This window comes from Agelaius phoeniceus, chromosome 9 (genome assembly GCF_051311805.1).
Source record: "Agelaius phoeniceus isolate bAgePho1 chromosome 9, bAgePho1.hap1, whole genome shotgun sequence".
NCBI classification, from domain to species: domain Eukaryota; kingdom Metazoa; phylum Chordata; class Aves; order Passeriformes; family Icteridae; genus Agelaius; species Agelaius phoeniceus.
Genome location: NC_135273.1, coordinates 12,418,617 through 12,439,376, shown reverse-complemented (window position 1 = coordinate 12,439,376; position 20,760 = coordinate 12,418,617). Strand labels below are relative to the sequence as shown.

The window sequence follows — 20,760 nt, the reverse complement described above, 5'->3', positions numbered from 1 at the left end:
ATGTCTCAGAGACATTGAAAATATTGTCAGTAATTCAGAGGCAGAGATGCAAAATTTCCTTTTGAATCCAGTAGCTATAACTCATGCAGAAGCTTTTAGAAGAGATTATAATGTCAGGAACATGTTGTCAGTAAATGAGAGCTGAAAATCTGTATCTGCTCATGAAGTGAATAATGATGGGTGCTGCTCAGTTACTAGGCTGTGATGCTGCCTGCAGGATTTTGGTGACAACGTGAACAATGCGAGTGGTGCTGTTTGAATTGGAGTATTTATTCATATGGAAAGGGAATATTTAGTCCTTGCATCCCCATTTATCAGAGCCCAGTGACAGTATCTGATTTCATATTGTGATCTGTTATGCAGACTGGAAATTCTGAGAAAAGAACAGATCTGTCAGCAAGATTATTCAAATAAGTGCTGTTGGGGACTTGTGCTCTCTCTTGTTCTTCCCTGCTTTATTTGAGCATTTCAGGAGAACAGTTTTGATACTTATTCTAGCTGATCCTAGCTGTTAAATCAAAATTAAGGCTAATATTTGTCTGGGGGGTTAATCCTCACTGCTGGGACCAGATTGTATCCTTGGAAAAGGAAATAGTTGTGGCTGATTTGCTGAATGCAGCAGTTCATGACATTCTCCCGGTGGGAAGTGCTCCTCATCATGATGCTCTTTAACTTGAGAGTCAGTGGAGCTTTATCATAGCAAACTTGACATTTCTGAGTTTGTGCTGGCTGGCTCCCACTATTTGCATCAAGGAGCAAAGAGAAATGTTGACTTCAGATGCTACCAGCAGGCTACAGATCCAGTGCCACCAGCAGGGCTCTGTGGAATGGGTAGAGAGAGCTTTTGCTGCAGTTTCCAGGTCATCTTTTTGAGATTCAGCCAGTTTCCCTTCAGTCAGCCTGGAACTCCCTGTGTGGACCAGGAGGGAATTAATGAGCACTCTCAGCCTTTCTGGGGACCTCTGAAGGTGGTGCTCAGCTCCAGGGACTGACTTGGATGAGAGCTTGTCAGGAGGACAAGCACTGAACACATCCTGTGGCCAGTTTGAGGCTGAGTCAGATGTAGGAAGACCATCTTGGTTGGCTCTTTGATAGTGCTTATGTCATTCTGTGTGGTGGTGCTGGCTGTGTGCAGGCTCTGCAGACTGTGGAAGACTGGGAAATCAAAGCCCAGACTTTTCTTATTACTTTAAGTTTATTTGGAGTTTGTAATCTTTGGAACCTGTGAAGATACACTGTTATCCTGGAACCACATGGAGAAAGGAAATACTGACCAAATACACCAAAGCTGTTGGATGCCTTTGATAATCTAACCCATCATTGAAGGTACTGAGGATGTCAAACACATTTAGAGGTTCAGACTAACATCCTTAACTTCCTTAATGCACTTCCCCTTTCTCTAACTCATCACATTTAGTAAATATTTGGGTTTTTTCCCAATATTCCTCAAGCATGCTGACTTCTCAGCATGATGTAAAGTTGGCTTGCAATGACCTATTTAGAAATCTGGGCACCTCCACTGTTAATTTGCACAGTAAATTCAATTAAGAGCAAATATTTTGATGCAGAAATAGGATATGAGATTGACACTGGCAGCTGTCTTCAAAGTCTTGATATATCCCTCCTTCAACTTACAGCCATTCAGATCTGGAAAGAATGTAGGATCTTTTTTAGAAGGCAAGTATCCCTCAGAGTCTGTGTTCTGCTACTGTGGGCTGCCTGCCACCTCTGTAGCAATACCCACCATCTTGACAGAGATATGAAAGGGAGATTGAAAGGAAGATCCATTGTCTATGAAAAAGTTTCAAGGGGGAAATTACCCAGAAGTTATGTGAATAGCAACAAAAATCCTGCAACACTCGTCAATCTATGAAGGTGGCAAACTCACTGTAAAGTGCCCAGGAGAAATTTCTGACTCCTATAGCTGGAAGTAGGGGTTCAGGCTGTCTGACAGCCAGTGAAACTCCAAAGGGAAGATCAAAGGCTTGACTATTAGCTGTGCTAAATTCCTGTTAGATTTCGCTTGTAGATCAAAGGACTCTTTAAATGGGGAGGAGCTGATTCCCCTGGAAATATCCTCTGCTCAGTACTGGCCTTTCTAGTAAGCCCCAGCTTAGTGGTGAGATTTGGGCCACGGGATGTGGCACAAATGTGCCCCTTGAAGCTTTCTGCTGTGGGAGGAAGCAGACTGGGGGTTGCTCTGAAATACACTTGGGCCTCAACAGGCTTCACTGAGTTTCCCAGTATGAGGAGCACAACAGACCTGAATTAAAACGTTCTTAAACCCTCCTCGCAGAGGCATTGCAAGACTATAATTGTGCTTTCATGTCAGAGCTCAAAAAATGTGACCAGTGCATGTGGAAGAAATTAATATTTTCTAACCACCTGTTTGTTCTCCCCTGGTTTTTTGGGTTCTTTGTCCTCAGATGATTGTCTTTGAGCACAGCTCATAACAAATACCTAAGTAGCACTTTGCAAAATGGCTGCTAAAATATGCAAAAGCCTCCTCTCAAGTGAATCCATTGCTGATGAATGGGAGAACTGCAAATGTAGAGGTCAGAAAATAAACATAATTAATATAAAGCATCAAGGTGGCTGCACAAAGCGTTTTCCCCAGTCTGCACACTGTACAGCCAGTATGTCACAGAAGATGGACACTTCTTTCCTGTCCCACTCATATAAAACAAGTATCTACATTTCTTAAATAAGAGGTGACATGGGATTTAGTTTTCTCAGGGAAAAAGCATGAAATTGGATGATCACTTGTCATGATGGCTATTTTTGACTGCTGTCTGAGACTGAGCATCTTATGAGGCTTTATAGCTGCAGATCTTTTTTCCCTTCTTCACTTTAACCTATTATCTCTTGAAGTATCTTCACATACTCTTCTGGTTGCTGCTGTGAAATCTGTTGTCCTGTTAGACACAAACACAGTTGTTCACCTGTGACTGAGAGTGGTCTCTTGTCATCCTGTCCTATTTTAACTCACAAGGCCAAATTTGCTCCTGTCTCATCTGACTCTTACATCCAGTTTTCATAAATTTCCAAGGTGACAGCAATGGGCTAAACCTTCCTGATGTAATGGCTGCAGGGTATTTGATTTTTGTATGATGCATACCACATCAAGAAGGCCTGTTCCATTCAGGCAGTTTAAAGCACACAAATTAGCCCAACAATTAGATGCAATGAATATCTCCCAGATGATCTTTTCTCCCTGCAGCATGCAGATCTGTAGATTTCATGGCTAGGTGTGTCTTTTTCTTCCACATCTGTTGAAGTTGTGCTGCGAGTGCACTCATCTGACCCTGCCCCCTTTGCAGTCTGAAAGCAGCCCTGTGTACCCAGCCTAGTAGCTGGTTATCTGCCTGATCATCCAGCACGTAGATCCTCCCCTCCAGCCTCTCACAGATCCTCCTCCACATCCTGTCTCTGGGGTCTTTCACTCCTGCCTGAGCTGAGCAGCTGCAGCTCATCCTTGCACCCAGCTCTGGAGAATTGATGGGTGGTTTGGTGACTTTGGTTCCATGAGCAGATGTGGCTGTGCAGAGCCTTTCTCCTTGTGTTTGTCCATAGTTACAATCACTATGTTAGCTGATATTAACTTCAGATGAAATTGATGGAGTGGCTGCATTGTCTCCATTGACTTCTAAGCACAAACTACAAATTGGAAGTCCGGTGCCCATGCACAAATTCAGAAAGTGGAGAGGAGTTTTAGGTCACTGTAAACTCATCCTGCTCTGTCCCACAGCATGCTCTGCACCAGGTCCCACTACCTGGCAGGGCTGGTACCAGGGAATTGCATGTCTCTAATTAGCCAATTCAATTGATAACACTAACACACAAGGAAAGTCCTGACTTGCTGGTGTGACAGCCCTGCAGTTTTAGCAAGCTGTTTCAATGCTCCCTGTTGCTAGAGCACAGGGAAAAGGCAAAAACCCAGAATCAGTGTGATCCTGTTTTGTCTATCAAGGGCCCCTGTGATCACAGAGCATATTTCTCACCCTGCTCAACATTTTTTACAGGAAGAGCTGACATAAGTTGGCAAGGACAGCAAGCAGCCCCTCCTTCTCACTCCTTCTCCAACCAATAAAAGGAACAAATTCAAAGGCTCTTTGATAAAGTGAACCAAGGTACAATCACAACCACCCCTGGTGCTGTTTTGCATTTGTCCCCAGGTGTCAGCTGCAGGCTGCTGTGCCAGGCAAAGCAAAGCCCATCCCTCATGGCAGCTGAACATGTTGCTAAAGCAGGCCTGCAAGGTTTCCTCCTTTCACTGGTGGAACTGTGCTTTACTTTGGTTATGCAGGTTGAAAGGAGAGGTGGTTGAGCACAAACCCCACCAGCCATGTGGGGCATAGTTTAATATTCACACTATGGCACCAAGGTTAAATGGTGCCTGGTGTCTAAAGCTCAGGGTGGATTTGGTAGAATCCTGGTAGAATTTCCCAGCAAGCACGTGGTCCTTCTGGGAACAGGTTCCCCACGTGGTGAGCTATCACACAAGGCACAGTTGGCAGCCTGCACTCACATGTGTGAGTGCCTGTCACTTAATGGATGACTGCACAGAGATCTTTCCTGTGCTATTACACGGATGTTCCCTATGTCTCCAGTCCAAAACTGGTGCCTTTCCTTTTTCAAGATCTCTTTTATACAATGGAAAGATGCCTATTTCCATTATAATTTGCTTTACATTGACACCTCTTTCTGCCACATTAAACGTGAAACTTCCCAGAAAAGTGACAGTCCTTGCCCAAGATCTCTTGCAATTTAAGGACAGACAGAGAGAGAGATTAGAGAAAAGAAATGGAGAAAGAACAGGTTTGGTTTTTTTTTCTTTTGTTGGTTGGAGACAATTAGGTTCAACAGGATGGAAGGTATTGTAGATGAGGAGGTGGAATTGCCCCTCTAAGGGCCATTCCAGTCTTATGCCATAAATCACAGAATATTCTGGGTTGAAAGGGACCCACAAAGGTCACCAAGTCCTATTCTTAAGTGAATGGCCCATACAGGGATTGAACCCACAACCTTGGTGTTAGCATCCTAATCAACTGATCTCATCTCAGGGTCGTTTGTTTCTTTTTAGGCTCACTGTAATGAGCTAGCTGGAAATATAGTGTTCATGTTCACAAATGAGACCTACTTGCCCCTCTGACTAGCTGCCTACTTGTCCACTTGCCGTAGGACTGTGTAAGGAGCTGCTTGCCCATCTTTGCCTTCCCGAGTGTGGGTCTGACATGTTTGTATCCATGAGAATCCTAATTGCTTTAGGACAGCTGCATCCCATCACAGCTGGTCTGCCTGGGTGAGTGTCCACGCATGATGCAGCTTCTTTGAAGCGCCTGGACTCCGGGCTTGGCCCAAATTTCCTCTCTGGAAGGAGGCTGGAGAAGCGGGTTTAGGGCCAGCAGGTGCGAGGGAAGTCCCGGGTTGGCAGTGGAAGGGAACAATGTCCCTGACCCTGCGTCTGCCCCTCGGGGTTTGTGGTCCTGGGGGTCCTTGTGCTGGGGGCGGGGGTCGGCGGGGGCTCCGCGTGTCCCCCCTCACCTGTCGCGCCAGCGGTGGCACATCTGGGCGGGGCGGGGCGGCCCCCGGCGGAACAGCTGTGTCTCCATGGCGACGGGCGCGGCGGGGGGGCCGCGGTGCCGCCGCCCCGCCCCGCTGAGCTGAACCGAGCGGAGCCGAGCGGAGCCGAGCGGAGCCGAGCGGAGCCGAGCGGGGGGCCCGGCGAGTGGCACCGCGGCTCTCGGCGCCTCCGAGCCGCCACAGCCCCGAGGACAGAGACCTCGCGCGGTGCCGCCCGGCCCGGCTCGGATGCCGCCATGGGGAGCCGCTTCTCCAGCATCCCCGCGCTGCCCCGCGGCGGCCAGGGCCGCCTGCACCGCGCCCGCCACCACCGCCTCAAAGGTACGGCTCGCTCGGCACCCCCGGCTCCCCGAGCGCCCCCGGCATCCCCGCACCCCGAGCGTCCCTCTCCAGGCGGGCACCCGCGGTATCCCCGGCACCTGAGGCAGCCCGGAGCGGGTTGGGCGCTCTGGGCACCCCGGGATCGGATGGGCAAGACACAAATCCCGGGTACCGCAGGGAGCCCAGAGTGGGATTAGATCCCCGGTACACAGAGCACCCTGAGCACCCCACGCCGGGCGGGCATCCCGGACACCTGGGGGCAGGCTGTGCTCCCCGGGGTAGGATGGCTCCGTGCCTGGCACCCCGAGCCTCTCGCGGTGTGAGCCCCCTGCCCTGCTTGCAGCACTGCCACTTCTTCCCCGGCGCTGCCCCATGGGCGGCTGATGGGTGCACGGCTCTTCCCTGGCAAAGCTACCCTAGGAAAGCAAAGGACAAAAATTTGGGGGAGTAAGAACACTGAGTCCCCGAGTGCTTATTGGTGAATGAAGGCTTTGCTTTGGTGTCTCTTCTGAGGGCTCCATGAATGTGTGTGTGTGTGCATGGGACTGTCAGTCCTGTTTGGAGGAAGGCAGGGAATATTTGGGGTTCCTTGTCTCGCTGATGTGGCTATTCTCTTCCTCATAAGGATGCCATCCCTTTTCTGAACTCCTGGGGACCTGTTGGCACCAAATGGGATGGGGGTGACTTCTGTAATGTGGACAGGAGAGCCTGCCAAAGGTCTCCTCTGTCTCTGCTCTTTTTTACCCCCTTTTGCTTTGAGTTGGGAGGGTGGTAGCAGAAAATAGCCCATCGTTCATGAATGCAATCTGCTCGGGCAGCAGTACACACACCGTGTGTGTTCAGCACTACCTGGCTACCTCTTCTCTAAGGTCATTTTCACAGCCAAAGGCACTTGCTGATGGGGGTAGAGGAGGTCACACATCTCTCTGTAAGCAGGGAATGAGGGAAGGTGCTGCTCTAACAGCCATTTCAGATTATAACTTGTTGCAGCTTCCTCTATGTGTTGCAGAATTCACAGCCACCAGCATGGAAAATAGGGATGCTGCTGTTCACCCTCTTTTTTTGCTGGGCTTTTGGATACTTCTTTGTCATGGTTTAGAGGAGTGGAAATGGTTAATGATGAGCTGGGCAACTGGTTGTTATAGGGAAGGATTTTCTGATACTTGTATTATTCTTCTGCTGAATCTCTCTGCCCCCTTTGTCTGTACTTGGGTGATTTGGAGCAGTTGTGCAAACTGAGGGTGGTTTTATCATGGCTGTTTCAGTGGCCTTGCAAGGAGATGTTAGGAATGCTCATTGCTCTGTCACAGACAAAGTCAGTGAGAAACTCTGCCCAAGCAATGGTGGTGCTTCAAATCACACTGGAAAGGAGGGGGATGCTGAATCCTAAGCAGTGAACCATCATCCTCTATCAGTGCAAACATGAAGGCACACGCAATGCTGTCGTTGTTGGTAAGCAATTGTAAACTGCCAGGGAGGATTTGTCTCTTTAAGAATCATGCTGTATGCTGGAAGTCTTTCTGAACCTTAAGCAGATAAGAATTTATAAACTGAAGCCAGAAGGGACACTGCCACTTAATCCATTAACAGTGGCTTACGTGAGATTTGGAGGATGCTCTGTATGAATCACCTGATTTTGGGGGGTGGGGGGATGGGAGCAGTGAGTTGTGTGTTAATGGCACTTTGTTTCTATATTTCTTCCTTTAATTTACAATTTAATTTTTTTCTACCTGTGCTGAGGCAGCAAGCAGAAATATTCTCAAGATTCTAATGCAACAGAGCATTGAAATAATTTTTATTTGGAATAGAGAGTGAACAAGGCATTGCCTTTGTTGTAAAAACTAAGCAACTGCCAGGGACAATATGTGCCTTTTCTGTCTTTTTTGAAACCAGACTGCCTCAGGTCCTATTTAAATGCAGAATAAACAAGTCTGATTGCATTTGACAGGTTTCTGTAAAATGGACTCAAGGCATAGCAGTGAAAGTATGAATGTCACACAGTTTTGTTACATATCTGCCATTTAACATTTTGTAGAGTATATTTTAGTTGAAGGTCCCCAGTTGTTCTTCCTTCAGTGTCTGGCTTAGTGTTAGGGAGACAGAACTTTTATAAGTTGGCCACCATGTAATACGTTCTTACTCTGGGACAGCCTCTTCCTGACCTGGTGCCAGGGTAATTAGGGCTCATTCTTGCTTGAGAAGCAGCTGTGATTGCATTGTTTCCTCAGGTGGTCTGCAGACTTTGAATTCAGTCCCTGTACCTTACAAGTTCATCTCACCTAAGTAAGAAGTAACATCTCTGCACATGGCAGAGCTGTCGCCCACTTGTGCTGGAAAATTTTATGTCTTTCTCTTAGTCCTGCTAAAAATGGTCACCTTTAGTTACATAAATCTTCTGAAGACCATGTGATACTTTTGGTGTTGAAGGCATAAGACAGAAATCTCACGAAGGCTGACACGGCTGGCAGAATATTTGCTTTGCTTTAGATGGTCCTGCAAAAGGAGGAAAGCACACAACTTGATTCTCAGACTTCAGCTGCAGCTTTAAAACCAGGTAACTGAAATAGGCAGGTCCTTATGAAGGTACCTGCAAGAGCAAAGCTGGAACCCCAGGCTGATGATTTTCAAGTTGCTTTTGAGCAAGGTAATACTTTAAAATCTATTATGTCCAGCTGTTTATAAAAGCACTTCACATAACTGTTCACTAGGAACCACTAGACTTGAGCACTTTGGAATTACCTGTTCCAGAGCAGTATGTCATATCTGCATTATGAATCCAGACTTTGGTGCCATAGTTGTGCCTACAGGCTTTGGCTGTTTTGGAGACAGTGAAAGCTGAACTCCTCCAGGACTGCAGGTGATCTGATGCCACGGTCCTGATATGGCTGTTAGCCTTCAAGTCCTTTCCAGTGATGGGAAGGAGGTTTTCACTTGGTGATATCATGATGGGGAGGTTGAGGTGAGATTATTTTCAGAATTCCTGTGAGTATTTCCCTTCCCATAACCCAGATGTAGTTTGTCAGGGGTGACAGAAGGTGATCCTTTGTGTACTTTCCTAATGCTGTGCAAAAGATTATGATTATCTGGTAACAATCTCCTTAAGGATGCAGCCAGATAAACTCCAGGAAATTTTTGCTGTCCACCCTCTCTGAAATATGGCTTGTGATAAGTATCAAACAAGGTGTATATGGCTGTTTGGAGGGGAACCAAGTGGGAAAACTCCAGCTGTATCTAATCTGCTGAATTCTGAGATGAAAAAGATCAGTGGCTCTGTGTACTGTTTATTTAGTTGTGTCAGGGCAGGCTGCATTGAACTGTTCCAACCAAGGAAACTTCTATGATTTCTCAAGAGATGGATCCTCAGTTCAACCCCTCTCCCTCCCCTAAGATTCTTCCAAGACAGTCTATTCTATCTCCTCTATTAACTATTTTTCTAATCCTGGTGTAGTTCATTAAGTTCCCCTCCTTGCCTAGTGTTACATCTTCCCAGTCTCTGGCTTTTGCATTCCTTCCTTAGGTACTGCTCAACCTTGCTGGAAGTGTTTAACTCTTCCTCCTGTGAGGTGTGGGCTGTGTGCCCTGTTTGGGCTGTGGTGTAGCTCGCAGATGTGCTGGCCAGGATGCTAGAAATGAAGTTTTTCTAGTCCTTGGGTCAGAAGTGAGGCACAAGACTTGTATGACATCTCCTGTGCTTCATGGACATGTAGCTTTTATCCTCCCTTGTCTTGTGTCCTCAGCTTCAAGAAGGCTTAGCCATTGCTGTAGACAGCAGATCAATATTACATTGTAAAAGCTAAGAACTATTACTGTCTGCTCTCTTAAATCCTCTCCTCCAGCCTCCCACTCAGGTTTGGTACTCTTTCCTGAGCCCCTCTTGCCTTGAAGAGTGAGTGGCAGCAAGCAGGATTTCTTCCTGTTGATTTTCTCATAGGTGAATGCACCTATGATATTTTTGCAAAAGAATGCATGCACAGTGTTACAGAAACAGCCCCAGCTGCCAGGGATCCTCTTTTCAGCAGTGCTGATTACTCATGGGCTCTTCTTTTTTATTTGTATTCCAGTGGCATCCGGAGGAGGCTCCCATCAAGATCTTAGTCATGCTGTGCTGGGTGCTCCTATGGCTGCCTGTACTTATTGCTCATTCATCCAGACAGCTTTTACTCATGGGTCTGGGGGATGTCTGTAGGATGATTTGGGGTTTATACCTTCAGAGTATCACATGAAGCAGCCTGGCACCTCAACAGAGCAGTTCTTAGTCCTTTTTTTGCTGGGACACCTGCAGTGGGGGTCAGCAGTGGTTTGCTGAATAGTTACCACCTCTCTGGCAGCCTGCTGTGCAGCACTTGACCCAGAAGGCAGAGGCTTTCCTGCTTTCCCTCACCCATGGAGGGCACCAGTCAGGATTACACAGTCCTGCATTTCTGCAGTTGCTGCTCCAAACATTATATCCCACTGCCACATAGACATGTCAGACTTTTTCCCCATTTCCCTGGTGCTTTATGAGCTTCTGAAACACACATAGAAGATAGTAATCTGGCTGGTGTAGGCATTTCAATAATTGTATATTGTTGAAAGACTGTGCTGCCAGCTCCATTTTGTGCACTCATTAGGTAGAACTAAGGGGGGAGTAAAAGGTTATCAGCAACTGATGGTCATAGGCTTAGAAGCTGGGGTGCATCACAAGCATTTTTAGGCATCACAGGCAGTGCATTGTGGGGATACCAAGAGTGATACTGTGAGATAACCCCAGCTCCCATTGCTGTCATAATTGGTTCTTCTTTGAAGTACTATGTTATTTTCTTCCAGCCTTACTGGGTCAGAAGTTTCATCATTCAAGGCTTTGAAGGATGCCTCCTGCTTCCTGCCCTTCTGCTTTTACTCTGTCCAGGATATGCTTGTCTCCCTCTGACCTGTCTGGGTTGTGGGTATAAAGTTTTTCCTGCCAGTGGTGTCAGGTTTGTATGACCTTCTCCCAAGCACTAGATTTTTTCCCAAGCTACTGAACTTTGATTTATTGAATTTAAACTGCCTAAAATTGTTCAGTGTTCCAAACACAGCCATTGATTGATCTTACTTTTCCTTTCCTATTGTCTGTTTCATAAGGTGATGAAGCCTGTTGGTGAAGCAGGTACTGCTGCAGCTTTTCACAAATTTCCCATGAAATCATGTGGTTGGTTTCTTGCCCACGGCTGATTCTCTATATTTCTCAAATGCAAGAAAGTCTACTTTTGAAAACCAGTAGTGTGGAATATTAATCCCAATATTTCCAGGTGGGACATGCCTGGCCTTGTCTGACCCTCGCTGCTGGACCAAAGGCGGCAGCTGTGGTGTTTCACCTCAGAGATACCTTTGGCTGGCTGGGTGCTGCAGCTAGGCACTCAGAACAAATCCAGGCAGAATAGGAACTCAGTTTACCTCTGGTGGAAAAGGTTCAGGCGACGGCGAAGAGAGAAAGGAGAGGATTCTATCGTAGAGCTTTAATCCAGAGTTTTATTCCAGGATGACAGACTCTGCATCTGGTAACAGCTCCCCACAGAATCTGACCGTGTGGTCCCGTCTGCTTTTAAGGCCGGGGACAGGGGGAGGGGAAGGGACAGGTGAGGACCAACCAGGACAAAGACACTTGGACAGGCCAATGAGCCCAGACCTGAGGGGCAGCTTTTGAACTTCTGCCAACCACACCACGACCCTGCTGGAGTGTTAAGATTGATGGACAGCTCTCAGCAGGAGGGAAAAAGGGGGAGGTGAAAGGAGAGGTTGGCACACCTGGGGGGTTGGGATAGGTGAAACAGGAAATGGCATCACACTGCAACACAGTAGGAACCAAAACATCAGTTGGATGATTGAGCTAAAAATATTAATGCCAGGCTCAGTAATTAAATAAAGCAAATTAAATACTAGAAATTATAAGGGAAGCCAAACAGAGGAAAATAGAGGCCATTAATAGATTGTTGTGTAAATGTGTATATTATGTGCAGTTCTGGTTCTTCTCCTTCCAAAATCTCGGGAAAGATTCAGAAGAACTGGAAAAGACTCAGAGGTGGGCAACAAGGATGGTCATAAGTATGGATTAATTTCATATAAGGAATGATTGAATAAACTAGGACTCTTGTCTCTGGAAAAGGGGACAACTAGAATGGAAGCGACTTGCAAGTAAAGAAGGGGCAGAACTCCACTGTTCACTGTCCCTTCCAGTACAAGAATTAGGACTTAAAATGAACAAAAGGTGATTTGGCCATCTGTAGCGGGTAGTTGCTCAGTAGAGTTAATTATTGGTGGGTGCTATGGATGCTGAAATGAGTCCACTTTTAAGTGAGAGTGGAAGAAGTCATGAAAGAGGAATCCTTTGACGTTTGCAACAGAGACCATTTGCCCTTCGCCTTTTGACTTCCCGAGGGTGTCTTCCTAAGGCTACCTGTGTTTAGCTGATAAGGACAGTGCTAAAATGAGAACTTAAAACTTCTGTGAAAGGTGCAGCTGGGTTGTTCAGACATTGCAGTGGTAGATGGAGGCATAGAGCCGGCCCTGGAGCATCCCTGCCTGGCTGTTTACAGGGTGGTTCATTGCCATGTCAGTGTCAAAGCCATACACAGAACATCCAGGCTTTATTTGGGAGGCAGAAGAGATTGTAACCAGGTCCCTGTAGAAGCTTTCTTGGATGTGACTGTGTCTCCTGCAAACTGTGACTTTGACAAACACAGTTACTTTTCCATTTGCAGGCTCTTTTTGAGTAAGAGAAGGCAGGTTCTCTCTGCTTACAATGACCTCCTAATGACAGAAGCCTAAGTAGCCCCTGCTTCATTTTGTTTCCTAGACTGTTGAAATAGCAGGTTTTGTGGCTATTCCCATATCTGGGAAGATTTCTCATACAGCAGCGTGGAAGATTTCCGGTTTGGCAGCTGTTCTTACCTACTGCTGCTAGGATAATTGCAGGAACCAGCTACTTCTGCAGCACTGAAATTGTTGCCTGTGGCAAGTACATAAGTACATGTTGTTTTACTTACAGTGTGTACCTTCACAGGGGCTACCTATTTCAAGCTGGGGATCCACATGTGCTCTGACTTGGTCTGCCTTGAAAGTTTAGGACATCTGAGTAATCCAGTTCTGAGCTGTGTCAAGGAGTGGGCTCCACAATACTTGTGTTTCAGGATTGTCTTCATCTAGAAGTGGCTGATCTAAGATTAACCTTAATCACAGCAGTGTGCAGGTGCTCAGTGCTGTGCTGCAAACTGCCAAATCCCAAAGTAGTTTCTCACTTTAATCACAGCACCATGCAGGTGCTCGCTTTTGTGCCACAAATACCAAAGTATTGATATTATATATTATATAATATATATTATATAAGTATTGGTATTATATACCAAAGTATGGTATTGGTATTCTCATCTGGGGATGAGAACTGAATTTTCACTGAAAGTTAGGGTCTAACTGTGGTTAATACTTTTGTGAGTGTGACATATCCATGAGCTTAGGCTGCCTTTTGGCCTGGCTAACCAGGGCATTGCTAAGCTGAGCAAGGAGAGGAGAGCAGACACCTGGATACTTACCCATACTAAGATCTGGGTTGCTGCAAAACTGTGGTTAAAATTGAGGTGGGGATAGGTTTTCATTCCATTTGTTCATGGGGAGCTCGAGATGGTGAAAGTGTGTTGTTAGAAGATGCTAGTTCATGTTTACACTATTGGTTATTTGGCCTTTCAAGTACAGGATTAAAATAGGATTTTGTTTTGAAATTATAGGGCAGAGGATGCCATGGTGGCATTATGTTTATACAATCCTCCATTAGTCCACCTCATTTCAACTTTTTGCTGAAGCATAGGGAAGGAATCTCAGCTCTCAGAAAACTGTCAGGTTAAACTGTAGGGCTGCTTTATGCAAAATTTTGAAAAGTAAATATTAATAGTTCTTTGCCAGCGTCAGAGATAAAATTCCATGGCAGGTTTTTTAGTTTCAAAAAACCCACTTGATGTAAAATTTTTGTTAAAAAAACAATAACAACATTTTAGTAAAAATTTATTCTAAAGTACAGACATTACTTGTGGAGTCTCCCTCCTCTATTCTTCCTTTGTATTTAGTATTTGAGTTTCACACTGGTAACACTGACACTTTCCAGATGTTCCTGCATGAGTGTAAGCTCAGATTCACTATTGACTTAATCTCATGATTTTTATGATATGACCACCACACGTCCTATATCTAGCACCAATGCTTGGGAAGATTTATTCATCAAAGCAGTGACTGGGGTGCTGTGTAACTAACTGGTGCCACTGTCAGCAACTACCAGTGGGTTAGCAAAGAGGGAGCCTGCTTTCTGAGGAGACAAAGGACAGATAAGGCAAACAGATCTAGAAACAGAGCTAATTTACCATCCAGGTTCCATATTTTCATCAAAAGCTTAGTTCAAATCTCCTCCTTAGGTGGTATCTCTTTAATATAGCATTAATTGTATTGGTATTACTCATGATTTCTTTGATTTGGGTAAATGGTGCCATTGTGTTTCTAAATATCTATCTTATAAGATCATTTTTGTCTGTGATGAATGCCTATTTTTTATACTTAACAAGTATTTACTAGGCAGGAATAGAAGAGATGGTTTCCCATAGAAATACTGAGTCACTGTAGAAGACAGGACACAAATAACTGTAAATGGTGCAGACAGAATCTGTTTCTTACGTGACTGAGTGAGTCACTTCAATAGATGTGATAGAAAATGGAAAAGACAAAATGTTCCTCACTAATTGATTATATTCATCAAATACAGAAAGGGGAGAAGTAGTTGAAATTTACTTTCTTTATTAAAAAGGCAGCAGAAACATAATGAAGGACCTAGGTTACCTCTGATGTTAGTACTGGATTTCTACATTCCTACTCCTGTTTCTGTATATCATTTAGTGTTCTTGTTTTAATGGTATGACCCCTCAACAATCACATCCTTAACAAGCATGAGATAAAATAAAGGTGCAAAAAGTTCTCCCTAATGAAAAGCATGAATATTTTTTTTTACAAGGTTTAGAGTTGAGATGCTAAGAGATAAGTACTGACAGCTGAGAGCTTTGCTCCTCTGCTTGAAATCTGCCTTACATTAGTTGTGGAAGAAAGCTCTTACCATCTGCTGGGTGGAGATCATCTGGTGTTCTGTGCATTTCCTCTGGATAGCTGCTCTCAGGCCTTACAGGTTGTGTACTGGAGGGCTCAGCAGAGAGGTTAAAAAGTAGCTGCAGGTTTCAAGCAGAGCAGCTGTGCAGGTGGGCCCTGTAGCAGTGAATGCAGGGAGCTCTGGCTGCTCTTGCCCACACAGAGTGTGTTTGGTGGCTGAGCAGACACTGTCAGCCTCCTGTTGCAGTCCAACATGAAGCCCAGGAGGAGAAATTACAGAGTGATGGGTGGGAGCACTGACTGAGGGTGAACTCCCAATTTGGAAATGTTAATGCTACATCCATTATTAATAACCCCACTGCAAAAGAAAAATGCTTTGCTGCAAACGAAGCTGGGACCCAGGGAAGTAGCAGGCAAAATTAAAATTTCATACTTGTTGTGGTCTTACAATAAAGGTTTTGTGATACACATCCAGCAATGCTGCTATAAATAGTCTCGTTATCTAATCTTCCAGCTCAGTGTATGACAGAAGATTACAAGTAAGAAAACAGTTCAGTGTAGCTTTTAGCTGTTTTCCCACTGCTTCCCTTGCTCCTGCTGGAGCATTATTACTGTGTCCCTTGTAATTCATATGGAGACAACATTATTCAGAAGTACAGAATGTCACTAGGAGGAGGAGAGTTCAGAGAAAACCCAGAAGATTTATGACATAGTTTAGATAAGGCCATGGAGGAACTGACATGAGGGAAGTAATGACAATTCGCAGTCCGGCAGCATTTCTGAGGGGGTGCTGAGAACTTCTTCATGCCAGCTCCATCAGGTCAGATTCAGAGCAGAGCATGCTTTAATAAGGTGTTCTACACGCTTGATTGCAGAGGGAACCCTTTCGCTAATAAATAATCCAGACACACTAAGTTCTGTCCACATGGGTCTAGGACCTGATCCAAAACCAACAGAAAGTCCTTAGAAAATTTCAGAGAGGCACAGCTAGCACAGAGAAAAGCTTTTTTTCCTTTTGATCTTATTTCTCATGGGAGAAGGAGAAGCTGGTAGACAGGCAGGTTCCTTTCTCCCCTCTCTGTGCCTTGCTGGTAATGCAAATCCTCATTTCTGACCCTTGTTTGGAGATTCCCCTGGCCTGTTTCACGTGGGGTACCTGAAGCCACTGTTGAGTGCTGGGTGCTGGGAAAGCTCCCCTGGAGCAGAGGCAGCTGAAAAGGACCTTCTGCAGCCTCTGTGTGTGGACACAAACAACCCTTTCCCAGAGAGGACTGAAGATCACTTTCAGAACTGTCATGGAGTTTTGCTGTGTGTCCATAGGAGGAGGCGTGAGGGAGTGTGGCTGTTGTAGATCTGGAGCCCCATGAAACTTGAACCATCCTTTTTTTTCTCTATGAGAGGAGTTAGGAATCCTTTGAGTGTTTGTTGAGACCCCAGCACAGCACATCCCTGCTGCAGGATGTCCTCCCCACCATGTGGCTTGGAGGAAACTCTCCACCAGCACTGTGCTGGCCTTGTCCAGCCACCTCAGGGGAGCTTGGTGGTGGGCACACACGTGTTCTACAGCCATGGCCAACTGCAGAAGTCTTCCTCTGTGCCTTCATCACACCTTCTCATGGAGGAGCTAAAGCAATGATAAAACTTGAGGAACTGAACCTCACCACAGCTCTTGCAGGGAGGAAGGAGCTTGTGTCATCCCCTCATCCTGAAATAGGATGACCTGGAGCCTGATACTGCTAGGAAATTCTTTACAAGTCCAGATTCTGGTATTCCATCTTAAATTCTGAGGCATAGGCAATTACAAGCCCTGGCAGGTGAAATCTCTCTGGACATGGGCTTACTTGTGCTGGAGCCTGTTCAGCAGGAAGGAGTTACCTTCTCATGATTAGATTCTGTAGCCAGATCTAATTTGCTGTTGGAACAGAGATTTTATATATAGTAAAATACTCCCAGGTGTGCTTTTCAGTAGTGCTTCTGGGCTAAAGGAAGGATTTATTAATAAGAGGCACCCAAACCTTATTACACAGTGCAGGAGAGCTGGAACAGGGTGCTTTTTCTCTGATTCAGGGAGCTGATTGAATTCAGTGACAGATGCCAAGTATTTGTGTTCTTGCCTGAGTTTATCTTTTAAATTTGAAAGTGTTAAAAGCAAGAGTTATTTTTGGAATAAGCATATTAAATAGTGATGGAGACCTCCATCTGGATGTTGGTGGGATGGTATTTCATTGTTACATGTCGTTGACTAAAATGTACTGCTCAGACCATCAGAACAGAAACCTGTGGGGGTAATACACTGCTCTAGATTTGCATCAGAATACTGGATGTCAGAAGGCCCAGTGACTTTGCTTGTGACATTGCTTGGTATCATGAAAAACATATACATTTATTGTATATTTACAATAAATATAATACATTATCACACAATTGTAATATTTCCTGTAAAGTTCCAGACAGCTGTCCATATTTCTACATTAACGTGTCTGTGTGTGCAGGGATGCTATTTGAATTTTATGTTTTTTATCATATTGACAAATGTCCAAACTCTAGAGAAGCTGTTAATTGCCTTGGAAACCATTGCCACCTCACCTCTTGGTTGCTCACTCTCCCTCCTACCAGTAGACTTTTGAGCTTCTATATTTAATTTATTCTGCAACATCACCTAAAATAGCCCCTGGCCTTTGTTTTTGTTTATAGCCAGTCATTTAGAGTTTAAAATTATTTCTATTTTATTATCATCTCCATAATGAGTATTTTACTGTTTTATTTAGGGCAAAACAAGTAATTATTGTTTAGCTGTTTAATCTTTCCATGGGCCATCTTGAAGCCCTTGAATGGTGACTCTTTACAGCTGAACCAAGACTCAGGGTGAGCACGAACAGCTGATCCATAAACTCCAGGCAAGTTGTCGCATTTCCAGTGCCTCTGAGCTATCCTGTGCCTCAAAAATTAATGCTACTTACAAATTGCCTTCTGCTGTGCTCCATCAAATGCTAAGATGCTGTAATTATTTATGACAGTTAAAATCTCCTGATGCATTCAAATAAAAGCTGAACACATAGGGAAAACATGTCCTGTGGAGGAAGGTTGCAGCATAAAAGATGGCTTGTTCTGACTGCAGGTCACATTGAGGGGCAAGCTTGAAATGCACGTAAGAGATGGAGACCTAGATGTGTTAGATTTTTAGGGGAAACTCCATTGCTGCTGTCATTGGACTATTTTCAGGTGTTTGGATGAGTGAATGACCCAAATATAGTATAAGCCTGTGACTGTTTCATTTTAATAGCAATGCAAATACAGTAGGTGAAGGCTAAGAGCACTGCATCTAATTTAGCAGTGTTGCTTTAGCAACATGGTGCAGGATGCAAATAGTCTCCTTGGTAACACTTCCTAAGTGTCATTAGATAAGCCATGCTTATAAACATGGAAGTAGATCAGAAGGAGAGGCATGCTCTTGTGCTGTGCCTTTTTATAGCCCCAGACATCACAATTAGCAGGATGGCAAGAGGAGAGGGGAAAGCTGTCCTGGGGCTCGTAGCGCTTGTGAGCGTTTGTATGTTGTGGTTTGGAAAACCACACCAGTGGTGGTGAGGTTTTCTGACTTGGTTTAAATAAACACCTTGAAATTAAGGTTTTAAATAAAGGGAGGTGGTTGTTCCTGCCCTGCCTGGTTGACACAGACATACATGAAGTGTCCTTATGCCTCTCCAGCAGATACAGATTGCAGATGTTAACACTTCTTCCCTCTAATGGCACATTCAAGTCTTGGTGAGTTTTGAATCTACAGGTTGGGAAGGGGAGAGGAAAGGAGACCCCAGAGCTCAATGTGAGTGTGACTCTCCCATGTTCACCCTGGAAAGAATGTGGAGGTTGAGGTGGTGGTGAAGGATCTGCCTCTGGGCTGGGATTAAGTACAGCACCTGCTCCCCTTCTGGTGCTCTTGCCCTGTTCCACTCTCATTGCCAGTGGATTACCTCTCCACAACTAAATTTGGCTTTCTCTGTTGAATTCCAAAGACCCTTTCCCAGGGATCAGCAACAGAGTAGAGATGAAAGTGAGAAATGGGGGCTAATTAGTGCTCAAAACCAGGGCAGCTGTTTCTGCTGTTGGCATTGCCATATAGAAAAGACTCATGAATTGAGGCAGAATCCCACTGGTCGGTGCTTGAGGAACTCATCCAAGGAATGTGAATGCCTGATGATGTCAACTGGAGCACATGAAAGACAGTGGAAGGAGCCAAGTCCACAAGAGCATCAAAACAGGTTTATTCTGGTTTGGGATGAAAGTCTGAAAGAGCAGATGGTTTATTTTATCATGAGCTTGACCCTGTGTTAGTAGAGGCGGACAACTGGTAGACTTTTGCAGTGTTTTTTTGGAAATCCTCTGAACCAAAGCTAAGCTACACCCTTTCAGCAAAACCCCTCCTGATCTGTAACCTTCAGGTCCACCCACAAATCCTTTCACCGGAGACTGGCCACTCCAAGCAGCCTCTTTTCATTTCAGTGGTGTGTAGCACTTTGCAATTTAGACACATGGCAGAAGACCTACTGCAATTTCCCCCTTTCTAATAGAAAAAGGAATTCAAATATCAATAGTCTCTTTTTACAAGGAAAACTCAAGAATAAGCAGAACAACCATCCTTCAAGCCTTTTTTTGCTCCCTAATCCTCTTGGAATGTATCCATCTTCATATCACTCATGTCTCGTGGTCTCAGTTGTAAATGTCAATGCTAATTAACGAGACCTTGGCCCTCTGTGTAGCTGAGTAACAATCCCAGGTTTGTTTGTGAGATGGGTGCCCTTCATCTCCCCAGGGGATGGCACTGGGGCTGTGAGCCCCATGTGTGAGAAGCTGCAAGAGGCAAAGTCTGAAACACCTCTCCACCTCTGTAGTTTCCAAAGGTTTTCCTTGGAGATCTCCTACTCACACATGGAGCCTGGCTCTCTTCCTGGGCTGACGTGAGTGCAGAGCCCCACGGGGAGGCTGTGAGCCAGAAATCCCCCAGTCTCACCTTGCACACCTGAGGCTGGAGGGCTCTTGCCATTGTGAAGTTGCAAACTTCCTCAAATTAGTCTTTCAATACAAGCAAGGCAGTTCTGGCTTTTCTGAGACTTTTGTTTTGTTTTGTTTGTTTGTTTTTGTTCTCCATAGTGGGAATCAGGAGTTCCACACCTAGTTGTGGAACTAACCCTAAAGGAAATCCCATCTTTTCTCTCGGTTGGTGGATGCTGATGTTTTGCCATGCAGCCTTGATTAGGGGTGGGGGAGCAGTGTGGGATCACACTGTGGCTCTGAGGAGGGATGCTCAGTCCCACTGGGGCAGTGACAGACATTGCTCCCAGCCCCTCACCTGCACTGCTCCTGTCCCCTGTGCCCTGCTGCCTTGTGTCTGCCAGCCAGGCTCCCCAGGCAGCCACAGGGCCCAGAGGAGCTCCTTGCCCATCTCCTGGCAATGGGGGGTGTCTATAGATGGGGGCTGAAGTGTGTCCCCACAGCAGGATGGCATCCCAGTGCCCAATCCAGCCAAGAGACTTCTCTCTAACCTGCCTGTCCTGATCTCTGGCTCTTGCTCTGCTGCCTGTTTCTGTGAAAATGCTCCTTTCCGATTTTCTTCACAAAAAATTAGAACAGACCACAACCAAGAACCCTTTGGCTTGTCAAAGCTCTCCCCCTTTGACACAGAAGTCCCTTATTCAGTATTCACCTCTGAGGACAGCTGACTTTTGCCCACTCTCTGCTTGCTCAGATAGGGGTGTTCTCTGT

At 45.4% G+C, this 20,760-nt stretch overlaps 1 protein-coding gene across 2 annotated transcripts in view; it reads left to right on the top strand.

Annotated features, from left to right (window-relative positions):
- The first annotated feature begins 5,638 nt into the window (after positions 1 to 5,638).
- Positions 5,639 to 20,760, top strand: part of NEURL1 (neuralized E3 ubiquitin protein ligase 1) — a 142,706-nt gene continuing 127,584 nt past the window's right edge. For both annotated transcript variants that reach the window (XM_077182921.1, XM_077182922.1), the window contains exon 1: positions 5,639 to 5,904. In XM_077182921.1, coding sequence (XP_077039036.1) covers positions 5,820 to 5,904 — 85 coding nt within the window. In that variant the 5' untranslated portion in view covers positions 5,639 to 5,819. The remainder of the gene's footprint in view (positions 5,905 to 20,760) is intronic.